The sequence below is a fragment of the Diabrotica virgifera genome, chromosome 7 (assembly GCF_917563875.1).
Source record: "Diabrotica virgifera virgifera chromosome 7, PGI_DIABVI_V3a".
Lineage (NCBI taxonomy): Eukaryota > Metazoa > Arthropoda > Insecta > Coleoptera > Chrysomelidae > Diabrotica > Diabrotica virgifera.
Window position 1 is genome coordinate 238,301,985 of NC_065449.1, and position 12,732 is coordinate 238,314,716.

General features: G+C 31.7%; 2 protein-coding genes across 2 annotated transcripts in view; both read left to right on the top strand.

Moving 5' to 3' along the window:
• LOC114327925 (aldehyde dehydrogenase 1A1) overlaps positions 1–1,214 on the top strand; it is a 69,606-nt gene extending 68,392 nt beyond the window's left edge. The window contains exon 10 of the mRNA XM_050656360.1: positions 1,014–1,214. Coding sequence (XP_050512317.1) covers positions 1,014–1,083 — 70 coding nt within the window. The 3' untranslated portion in view covers positions 1,084–1,214. The remainder of the gene's footprint in view (positions 1–1,013) is intronic.
• Positions 1,215–6,058: 4,844 nt separating this feature from the next.
• Positions 6,059–12,732, top strand: part of LOC114327936 (FAD-dependent oxidoreductase domain-containing protein 1) — a 35,336-nt gene continuing 28,662 nt past the window's right edge. The window contains exons 1-2 of the mRNA XM_028276656.2: positions 6,059–6,507; positions 7,939–8,207. Of these exons, the coding sequence (XP_028132457.1) occupies positions 6,181–6,507; positions 7,939–8,207 (596 nt within the window). The 5' untranslated portion in view covers positions 6,059–6,180. The remainder of the gene's footprint in view (positions 6,508–7,938; positions 8,208–12,732) is intronic.

The window sequence follows — 12,732 nt, forward strand, 5'->3', positions numbered from 1 at the left end:
CTGTAGGTAACGACCGAAGTGTGGGAATTTCGAACATACAAGAATTTGGTCCACTTTTATAAATCGAAAAAAGGTGAATAACAACTTCATAAGTATATGACTTCATTCAATGTTCCACGTTCATTGCTGCCACCATAATTTACCTTTTAGTATGGTATAACTAGACCCAAACCCAGACATCCAAAGTGAAAGATATCCTCCAACACCAAATTGTTCTATATGGTCCACATAATGTTCAGAAAAAAGTCACACCATTTTGAGCGTCGGGTTTGGGGGGAGAAATCGGTGAATATAAAAAGTATCGAAAACCTCCACTTTCACCCTCCGTAACTCTGGAACCGTTGATTTTATAACAATTATGCATGGACCTCTTTTGTTTTAAATTTTATGTAGAATATGTTTGTATAAAACATTGTTTACGCTAAAGCATAGTTTTAGAACTAACGAAAAACGTAAAAAAACTACTAATTTACCGACTTGTCTCCCATCTCCCCCCCCCCAAACCGAACGTTCAAAATGATGTAACTTTTTACTGAACAATATGTGAGCCATATAGAACAATTTGGTGTTAGAGGAAAACTTTTACTTTGGATGTCTGGGTTAGGCGTTTTTTTGGACCAATTACACTATACTACCTCCGTAACTTTGGAACCGTTCATTTTAGAAGGATTATGCATAGGACCTTTTTTATTTTAAATTTAATGTAGAACATGTTTGTATAGAAGGCGGTTCATACTAAACCGCATAGTTTTAGAATTATTGACGAGAAACGTAAAAAATCTACGAAATTACCGATTTCTCCCCCCTCTCCACCCCAAACCCGACGCTCAAAATGGTGTGACTTTTTTCTGAACATTATGTGGACCATATAGAACAATTTGGTGTTGGAGGATAACTTCCACTTTGGATGCCTGGGTTATGCCATTATTTGGATCAATTTTATCATACTATTTATGATTTATTTTATCCATATTTATTAGATCATATCTTTAATAGTTAAGTTTTATTTTTAGGGGTCCAGAATCGGTGTACGAATATCTAGAAACCAAGACAATCACTATAAAAATGCCTTCCAAATTCTGAAATTTATAATGAAAGCTAAAATGTTTTCATTTACAGATATTGTTAATCACTCAGTTATGAATGTTATTAAAATGTTTGTTGTTTTTACCAAATTATTGTTAATATTTTTTTAAATAAATTTTGCAAATTTTGGTTGTGTTTTTAATAGTTTGTCCAATTAAAAAATATGTTGTTAATCAGATTCTGACAGTACGGAGTACAATATTGGCGCCCTCAAAATGTATCAATACCATTCTTTATTTAAAAGCCTGCATAAAATTCAATACCTATAGAGCTCTCAGAGTTATAGCCGGATTTATGAGGTCTTCTCCAGTTCATATAATTTTGTCAGAGTGCGGAGAAACACCGTTAGATTTTAGAAGGATATATACATATCTAGCATCTAAATTTGTAGTGGTAGCATATGACAACCCAATAGATATATTCCTCAATCGAGCAATTTCATTAAGTCGTTCTGAATTTAGTTTCTGGACAAGAAAATACTTTCTACATTCATGAGGTAACACATAACTCCTTATTTCTCCTATGGTTTATGAAACTGTTAATATTGAAAAAAAAAAAAGAAAACAACCAAGCCAAATTTATGTCATTGGACCTCGACAACTGGTCTGGATATACTAATTTTCACAGATGGATCCAAAGATGGACAAGGTAATGTAGGTATTGGAATATACCCTAATGAGAGCACATAATTAACAGCACGATTCTCTCTCCTATGGCGCTACAGACCAAGTTGGGCCCTGGCCTCCCCAGCGTTCGCCTGCAAGTATTTCTCTCCCTGGCTGCTCTCCTCCAGTTGTCCATCCTCAATATCTCTTTAGTATCTTCATCTATCCACCTCTTCGTTGGTCTTCTCACACGAATGTGTACGAATAGTAACGACAGAACACCCCTACTAGCTGTTCTGTCGTTATCCATTCTTATAAGGTGACCTGCCTAGCGCAATCTTTGTATTTAATTCAACAGAATGAATTAAAAAAAACTTTATTTGCATTGATTCAAAAAGTGCTTTGGAGAAAATTACAAAACCAAGTTTAAGGCTGCAACAGACACACAAACTTTCCAATTCAAACACAAAATTTGTTAACTTTATGAATAAAATATAGAAATAAAAAATTTGTGTGGATTTCAAGTTCCACGTCACACAGAAATTGTGGGGAATGATAGAGCTGATTATATTGCTAAATTTGGAAGAAAGTTACCTATTACTGAAGAATCAAAGTATTTCAAGCAAAATATAAAGAAAACCTATATGGATTAGTTGGAAAAATCGGATCCAATAAATAGGACAGGTAAAAGGTGTTACAGTTTCGTATTGTCACATATATGTTACGGTCCATATAAAAAGTCTGGTTTATAAGGTTCATCAACCTGGGTCGAGGTATAATTACACAAATGTGTCTTATGAGGAGTGGGCACTGCAGTGTTTCATCAGTAGGTATAGGTATTTATTCAGATTAAAAGTAAGTAATGAATACAAATCAGTCTTTATGTGGCAGTTTATGCACTTTACAGCATGTTTATTGGAATATACTAGATACCAAAGAAAGTCCACGCTGCTTAGAAGGAAATTACAAGGTGATCCAACATTTAGGTAGGTACCTCATGTGTTGTTCAAAAATTTTAACCCTAAAGACAATACTGGCAGCGCAAAAAAATTTTAGCGTCAACAACGACAATGTACTTTATTTAGTGCGGTAGTAGAACTTATGTAAAAGAACTTATAAACATTAATTTTTATTTATTGATTTTTTTTTCTTTTAACGATTATTGCAAAAAAAAATTAAAAAAAAATTAAAAAAAAAAATTAAAAAAAAAATAAATAAAAACATGAAACAAAAAAAATAAATAAAAAAATTAATAATTAAAAAAAAAATATTAAAGAAAAAATCACTAAGAGGATTTAAACCTCCGCGGGGATGAACCGGGTTGACATCCTATCGTAGTGACAAAAAAAAAACAAAAAAAAAAAACTAAAATAACATACAAAAAAGAATGCATTTATTTTAATATTAAGATTAATATTTTTATTTGTAAAATGTATACACTATGTGTTCTTGATAAACATTAAGTAATATAATATATTTATATTTATTAACATAGTATGTACATTAGCTGTAATGAGTAGGTAAATAAGAAGTAAAAATTGTAATAATATTATAATAACCAAGTTTCACTAATTGGCAATATCTTTAATACAATTACTTTTGATTGAGACTGGCTGAATGACCATAGTCCAAGCCAAAAAAAAAAAAAAAAAAAAAAAACTATTATTGCAGATTCAGGAACTATGGAAGGCCCCGTCTCACCATCAAATAATTGACAGTTATTTGATCAAACTTGACAGTTAGTGACACAAAGTGACAGTTAGTATGTATAGTTTGTGTCACTAGTCAAGTTTGACTGTCAAGTTTGATCAAATAACTGTCAATTATTTGATGGTGAGACGGGGCCTTGATGAGCTTAAAGTTTAAACCAGTGCTCCCACATCACTGGTTTAAACCAACAACACAGCATAATAAACGAAACGTTTTGCGTTTTCTATGCTGTGCCATAGCCACCTTTACTTTACAAGCCATGAAGAGAAAAAGGCAACGTCGCAATTGATGACGTCCGTAGTCTGACTTTCGGACTACCGCTTTCGAAACTACGACTTTTTAAAGTACAAATTCTGGTAAAATTTATAGTATTTTTTGAATCGAACAAGAAAATATTATTAATTGAAAGTTTGTACAAAATAATATTAAAAGTAATTCCTTGTAAGTAGGTAACGTTTATTATACAAAAAAAAAACCAATAACAAGAATATAAACGGGATTCATTTTTTTCGAATCCTAAGAAAACTAATAAGTATTTTTCAAAAATTTAAACGCAGAGTGAAAGATTACGTTAGGACCAAGGGCCCAAAGTCCCTGAAAACTTCTATGTTTATTTTAATAAGTTACAGGGGTGAAAAACTGGGAAAATTTAGTGTGATTTTTAATTTCAAATATGTCATTAAAAAAAACTTTTTATTCATTCTAAGGGACTTTTGGCCCTCGGTAATAAAGTAATCTTTTATTCTGCGTTTAAATTTTTCAAAAATACTTATTAGTTTTCTCAGAATTCGAAAAAAATGATTACATTTAAAATACAGGCATCAAAATTTTTCATTTTGTTCCTTTCCCCTTAAAGTTTGTCGCACTGATTTGGAAACACCCTGAATTGATAAATAACAAATCTAGTTGTTAAACATAAGCGAATTAATCAAAAAAACAGAATGTTAAGAAAACCGGAGTCTATATATAGTTGTTTTAATTTCAGTATTTTATAAATGCCCGGTACACCATAAAAATTTAACTGGTCAGCAACAATATTATTACAGCGGTATTGTTAAAGACTAAAGGCTGTATGACACTATACATTTTCTTGTATCATTTCTAATATCGTTTCTGATATGTCAAAAAAATGCATATAGTGTCATACACAGATACAAGAAACGATATCAGAAACGATACAAGAAGCGATATCAGAAACGATACAAGAATTTGTGTCAGGCACAGATTATTGTACAAGAACTGCGCCAATTTCTGCGCAAAGAGCAAAAACGTAAAACCTGCTGGTAAAACATCTAAAATGTCAAAATTACTTACTCATAATGGCGGCTGAAATGAAAATGGGATAATGTATTGATGAATTTATTTGTGTTTTTGTAGGTATTATTTATAAATCTTTTATTGATACTTAATATACCGTTTGGTAACGACTACAGTTCTACTTATAACCATATATTTAGCTCCTAGTAAAGTTCAAACTATAAATTTAGGTTTCATGGTGCATAATTTTTTAATAGACGAAAATACAATAGTTCCTAATTTGGATCAAACTGAAGATAACTCTAATGCAAATATTTTAGCACAAATATCAAAACAAAATAAAAACACAAATAATCAACCTCAGTCAACGTAAAATTCTGGTTAACATTAAAATGTTAATTATATAAAAGTTTATAAATTTTATAAAATATTTATAATCAGCTGTGTCTGTAGATGCAGTACTACCATAACGTGACACAGGGTGACAAACAAAATTTCGATCAATCACGTGCCGAATTTCATACAATTTTCGATACAAGAACTTGCATATATAGTGTCATACAGGGCACAAATGTACGTACAAGAAATGATACAAGAAAATGTATACAAGAAACGATATCAGAAACGATATTAGAAATGATACAAGAAAATGCATAGTGTCATACAGCCTTAAGGGCCGGTTGTTCGAACGCTAATCAGCAATGATCATTATCAAATATTTAATTACTGTCACCAACTGTCAATGTCAACTTTGTTTGGGTTGCTGAAAACATAATTGATTACAATTATGAGATTAGTTAATCAATTAACATAACAATTATTAACATAATTGATTAATAAATCTCATAATTGTAATCAATTATGTTTTCAGCAACCCAAACAAAGTTGACATTGACAGTTTCATGACAGTAATTAAATATTTGATAATGATCATTTTTGATTAGCGTTCGAACAACCGGCCCTTAGGCTATAGCATATTAAAAAAATCACTTAAATCTGTCAACAAATTTAGGAAATATAAGACATTAAAAATGACAAAATTTTTAAGTGGACGGATTTCTATATGCACGCAAGTTTATATAAAAATATATTATATTGAACTAAAATCATCTTAATAACATACCTTTTAATGTTCTTTATAATTTGGAGCACGAAGTATTGTAAAATATTTCAGTTTCTCTGTAAATACAATGAAAATTATTTAAAAACAAATGAGAACTGTCAGAATTAATCGGTCTACCAATAGATGTTGCCAAGTTTCAACTTCATGGCTTGTTAAGTAAAGGTGGCTATGCCAACAATGTCCAGATGTACACGTACGGCTCTTAAAAAAATAGTTCAAACACACAGATCCTAGCCAAATAGCCCTGCTTGCTAGTAGGTAAGATCAAACAAATGAATGAAAGAAGAAGTTAACATAACCTATAATTTACTTTTAAAAATTAAAACTTAAAAGTAAAGTAGGATTTAGAATTTATAAATAAATAGTAATAAATAAAATGCGCTTATAACAAAAACAAATATGAATTCAAGAAGTTTGTGCACCATTTGTAACAAAGTATTTCAAAATAAAAGATATTTACACAGGAGTATTCAGTTAAACAAAAGACAACATGAAAATCCCTTCTGGAGGACTATTAGAATATTAGGTGATGACTTTAAAAAGTTTAAACAACATAAAGAGCCTACAGAAGAAGAACAACAATGGCTCTTAAGAAGGCACTTTCCAAGACATGCAGATATTGTAATTGTTGGAGGAGGAGCTGTAGGCAGTGCTATTGCCTACTATTTAAAGTTAAAATCAAATTACGATGGACTGCGAGTTTTAGTTCTTGATAAAGATCCCACAGTAAGTCATAAAATAGTAGATATTTACATACATACATAATCATTCCTCTTCTACCCTTAGGTGTCGAGGGAGGTGCATCTAGCTTTTGATGAATTTTCTGCATTATTTGCTGTTATTTGTCATGTGTGTTGCTTCCTGTCAAGATTTGCCCTTATTTTGTAATATATCTGCTATGTCGCTGTTCCACTCTTTTATTGGTCTGCCTCTTCTGTGTATCATTGGTTTAGCCTTCCCACACTCTTTTCACTTGCCTTGACTTGTTACTGTCCATTTCTGTTAAATGACTGAACCATGCTAATTTTTTTCTCCTTTATTGTGTTAAGTAACGGTTTGATTTTTAAGTCTGTTTCTTATTTCTGAGTGTCTGTCCTTCTCACCCCCTAGTGTTTTTCTGAGTTGTTTTATTTCTACCGCTTATATCCTACTCTGTGTCTTCTGTTTAAGATACAGTTTTCTGCTCCATATATCAATATATTGGCCTATATTGTTTGATATATTGTCATCTTCGTTTTCCTTGATATTCCTTTTTTGTTGAGGAATCCTCTATTTAGAGCCTGGAATAGTTTTCCTATACTCTAGTCTCTTATTGAGATCGTCCTCGATGCTTCCCCTATTATTTATTACTGTTCCCAGGTATTTGTATATGTTTGTTTGCTTTATTTTCTGTTGATCTATCTCCACTTCGATTAGGTCATCCTTGTCTTTTTTCTTGTTATTTTCATTATCTGTGTCTTCTCTTTATTTACATTTAGGTTGTATTTTTTTGCTTCTGAGTTCCATTTTTCTAAATTATGCTTTAGTTTTCTTGCTGTTTTGGCCAATAATAATATGTCATCTGCAAGTACACATATATCTGCATTTATCATTGGCATTCTATTCCATCCTATACAGTATTTTTTAAAGGTTTTCTTACATTCTTTCACTATCTCATATATTACATTTCGTCATCCTAATCTGTAAACTGCGTAACTCCACAATTCTCTGAAAATGAGTTATTAATAACTGCCATCTTTTTCAAAAAGTCCCTACTTATCATTTAAAAAAGGATGCACATGCATATTTTTACCAGATGAGTAAATAGCGACCTCTTTGTATACACAGTATCTCTCTTGCCACCAAATTTAGTATGAAAAATATGTAACTCCCTAGGTTGTCATACCACACGACTGACTTATTATTTCTGTTAGTTTTACTCCTTGTTTTAAGCAGATGTCGCCACAGCATCTGTATATCTTGTTTCTTTGTGAGTAGATACTACTGGCCTGCTTTTTTTCAGTTTGTTCAGAGAGAGTCATATATGCACTTTCTGAAGAGAACCTAACAAGGTTCGAAACCGGTTAAGGTGCTTATGGCACTCTCCGAATGAACTAAAATATAAGACAGCTCTTGTTTTGTTTTACAACAAAATTATTATTTATTTCTTTATTATAGTTTAAGAAGTGTACAACAGCAATATCTATGGGAGCATTAACACAACAATTCTCATTGTCTGAAAATATTCAATTGGCATCATATGGTGCAGAATTTCTGAGGAATATCAAGACCCATCTGGATGAAAGTGTTAACATAAATTTTGAACCCAGTGGTTATCTGGTGCTGGCAAGTGAAAATGGGGCATCACAGCTTGAAGACAATATAAAATTACAACAAGAATTTGGAGCTATTAATATGTTGTTAACTCCACAAGAGTTAAAGAGAAGGTAAATACAATTTAACACACATAAGTTAGTTTATAAAAGTGAATTTAGTTTATCATTGGTTGGTAAATTTTATGAAAGTTAGAAAATAATTTTTTTCAGTGTTTAATTGGTATATGCTGCACCAGATGGCTATAGAGTCACTGACAATGATGAGAGAATTTTAGCCCTTTTGCTCACCTTTATATTTGATCTCCCAAAACTTGTTTTTGGATGTCTTTTGAATGGATCATCTTAAAGACTTTCACAGTAACATTTAAATTCGGTACTTATTACTTCAATTCAGGGTGGAAAATGAAGACAAAGAGTGAAATAGTCACCATATATAGTTCCATCCGTCCTATGGCTCTATAGCCCAATTCGAGTTGTGGCCTACCTCAGCAAACCTCAGTCTGTAGCCATTCTCCTCCATGATCATGATCAACTGCCAAAGAGATTTCTTGCATCCTCATCCACATCATACTCCCATCATATTTAAGTAACAGTTTTTTAGAAGCGTCTTCTTCCATCCTAAATATATGGCCTATTCATTGGAGACGCTGTAGGCAGACATACTGAGATAAAGGTAGTTCCTTATATACCCATATTATATTATTAGTAAGCTTAGAGAATCCAGTTTCAGCGTTTCCAGAGACCAGACAAAGATGGAACTTGAGGCATATAAGGTGGCCAAACGAGAACTTGAAGAAAGAAAGGCTGCTGGTGAAGTTAATTTAAGTATAAAATATCTCAATGGTGTCCCTAAAATAATAGAAACCAAACAAAAAACTAGTCTCGTGCCAGGGTTGTTTTGTTTTAAACATTTTGTTTTAATCAACTGTTTTAAACATGTTTTAAAAGTTTGCTTATGTTTAAAACAGTTTTTGTTTAAAACACTTAAACAAGTTTTTTTTTTCATTTTCTTTATTAATATAACATCAAAAAAATTCTCAAATACATTATATAAACTTTTTAACATATATATTACATATTTATTTATTAATAATCTGAACACAAAAAAAATTGGAAATCTGAAAATATTTTGCAAAAGAGTTAATCAATCTCTCAAAACTGTTTCAGACTCATAGTAATCTTGTAATTTAAATCAGTCACGTCATCACTGATGGAATTAAGCTCTTTAAAAATTGAAACCAACTTAGCAGCTTTGACATTGCCTAGCCGATTACGTAGTTTGGAATGGTAAACCTTATGATGAGAAGAGTCTTTCTATGTTGGCTGACGATGCAACAGCTGTCTGAAGCTGTTGAGCAAGTTTCAATGCTGTAGTATACCCATTTATTTTTTTCTTAGAACGCCACCATGCCAATCGTTTTACATTCTCAATATAGGTGTTTAGAAAACATATGGAGTAAAGGGTACACACTTTGCCTGGTAATAATAATAATCTAAAATGCTTCTGGATGATAATTTATAATGGATGGTTGATAAGTTTATTTTCAATAAAGCGATGATCGAGCAAATTTGCCAAAAAATGAGCTGGGGTCACCAAATCATTTGCATGTTAAAAAAAACACTAAGCACCACCAGAAACAGCACAAAATAACTGACAATGGACGTTATTGCAATAGACAACTTGTAATGCGGATTTATAAATAGTAAATAGTCTGGGGTTCCCCAGGCAATAGCTCCTAATTTTGCAATTGGTTTTCTTATCTATTATTGAGTAGAATAATAATAATAGATCAAACACTTTCAATTAATATTATGTTTAGGAAAATATGATTTAAACAATGTTTTCTTGTAAGTTTTATTTGTTTAAAATATAAAATTAAAAAAGCATTTTTAAAGCAAAAATAACGTTTAAAAAAACATGTTTAAAACAAAAAAAACGTTTAAAACAAAAAAAAACGTTTGTTTTGTTTAAAATTAAAAAAAAACATTATTTTTTTGCAACCCTGTCTCGTGCCCATTAACAGTATATTATCAAAATGTTGGTGGCCTTCGAACCAAAATTTTTGATGTAATAAAAAGTGTTTCCTGCTGTTCCTATGACATAATCATTTTTATTGAAAGTAACCTGAACGAAAACATAACTAACAGTGAGATTAAATGTAACGGTTTTAGTGTCTATAGATGTGATAGATCTATGAGGACCAGTGCCAAGAAAAGTGGTGGTGGTGTTCTAGTTTTTGTCAGCAACAAAATACAATCTCATTGTATCTCTATTACTGAAGACCGAGTTGAGCAATTATTTATCCAATGCCACCACAATAAAAATAAATTTGTGATTGGAGGAGTATATATCCCTCCACAATCTCCTCAAGAATTATATACAAGGCATTGTGAGACAGTTGAATACATATGTCAGCAAAGTGCGTCAGAAAACTTGTATCTTTTCGGTGATTATAATTTGCCTAATGTCTTATGGTCAAACGACGAATTTGGAGTTGTGGTCCAGTGTCCAATGGGTGATTCTGCGTTAAATGTGGCACAAACATTTGGATATCTTAGACTATTTCAGATTAATACTGTACCTAATGATAGGAATGTTTTCTTAGATTTAGCTTTTAGTAATAATAGAGATATAGTAATTACGAGGGCTTCAGATAAACTTTTTGACAGTAGTCTTCATCATATTGGATATGAGTGTTCTTTACCTATTAGCTCTTCTAAGTGCGGTAATCTGGCTTATAATAAATATTATGATTTTAGAAATGCTAACTATAGAGAACTTAATAGTTTCTTGGCTTCTTTTGACTGGCAAATAATTCTTAACACAAATTATGTAAATGTATCTACTAATACTTTTTATGAAATACTTGCTATAGGTATAGCTTACTTTGTTCCATTGAAAAAGTATAGAACATCATCATTTCCAAAATGGTTTACAGTTGATTTGAGAAAATTAACCCTTCAGAAAAAAAGGCACATTCTATATATGTAAATAATCGTACTTATTGTAACTAGGTATAAAAAATTCTCAGATTTGCGTGCTGAATGCAAGCGTCTGTCAGAAGTTTGTGTTTCTAACTATATTGGGTGTTTTGATTTGAAACTGAGGGATAATCCAAAATCGTTTTGGCAGTTTATTAACGATAAAAGATCAAATTACAGTCTTAAAAATTCTCTGTCTTATGGAAATAGGACTGCTTCTAATGGTCAAGATATAGCCAATTTATTTATGGAGTTTTTTCAGACGGTGTATGTTAATAATCATGATTCAACTTTTTCATTTGACACAGTTGTGGATGATGTTGCTAGCAGGGATATTAACTGTTGCGAGATTATAATTAATGAGATATTTGATGCTATAAGTAGGCTCCCAAAGAAGCTTTCAAAAGGACCCGATGGAGTACCAGATTACTTGCTGAAAAAATGTGTTTGCACAATAGTCTTACCTCTATATATACTTTTTAATAAATCTTTACAAACATCTGTATTTCCCGATGCTTGGAAGGTGAGTTATGTTGTCCCTGTTTTTAAAAATGGTCAAAAAAATCAAGTAGAAAACTATCGTAGTGTTTGTATACAGTCTTCAATACCGAAACTGTTTGATTCCCTAGTCAGCAAGCAGTTGAGTTGGCTATGCAAAGGTTTAATATCCGATCAACAACATGGTTTTTGCCAAAATATATCAATTTTAACAAATCTACTCCATTATCAAACTGACATTTTGCAAAACATGGAACAGTTTAAGCAGATAGATTCCATTTACACAGATTTCTCGAAAGCATTTGATCGGGTGCACCATCGGATCCTTTTGCAAAAGTTGCAAAAGTTCGGGTTCCATCAACAAATTGTCTTGTGGTTTCAAAGTTCACTAATTGGCCGGGTTCAGTATGTTAAAATTGGTGGCGACCTCTCTGAAACTATATTCCCTACTTCTGGTGTTCCTCAAGGGGGACACCGTTCTCCTTTACTGTTCAATGTTTTTGTTAATGATATCGTTAATTGTTTTAAACGTAGTCACTGTTTAATGTTTGCAGATGATTTAAAACTTTGGAGGATTGTTGAGGGCCCAGACGATCAGTTGCTTTTACAGAATGATTTAGACCAATTACACTGTTGGTGTCGGGTTAATAAGCTGGATCTCAATGTTAAAAAATGTTGTTTTATTAGTTTTACACGTAAAATAATCAAATACCAGTCTTCATATGTCATTGAATCAACCACTTAAATATGTTACTACTATCAAAGACTTGGGAATCATATTTGATGAGAAATTAACTTTTATAAATCATATTAATTCAATAGCTGTAAAGAGTAGTAAAATGCTTGGTTTTGTGCTAAGAAATTGCCAATACTTTTCAGTTCATACTGTCAGGGTTGTTTATTGTTGTTTGGTCAGATCAATTTTGGAATACTGTTCAATAATTTGGTCTCCTTATTTTCAAAATCACATGATTTATTTGGAAAGAGTACAACGTAGATTCTTAAGAGTGTGTGCTTTTAAATGTGGAATTACTATAGCTAATCATAATTACATGGAGATTGAGCAGCACATTTCATTGACTCCACTAAGCATCCGTAGAGATATATTTTCACTAATATTCTTATTTAAGTTGGTTAATGGTCTGTTAGATTGTCC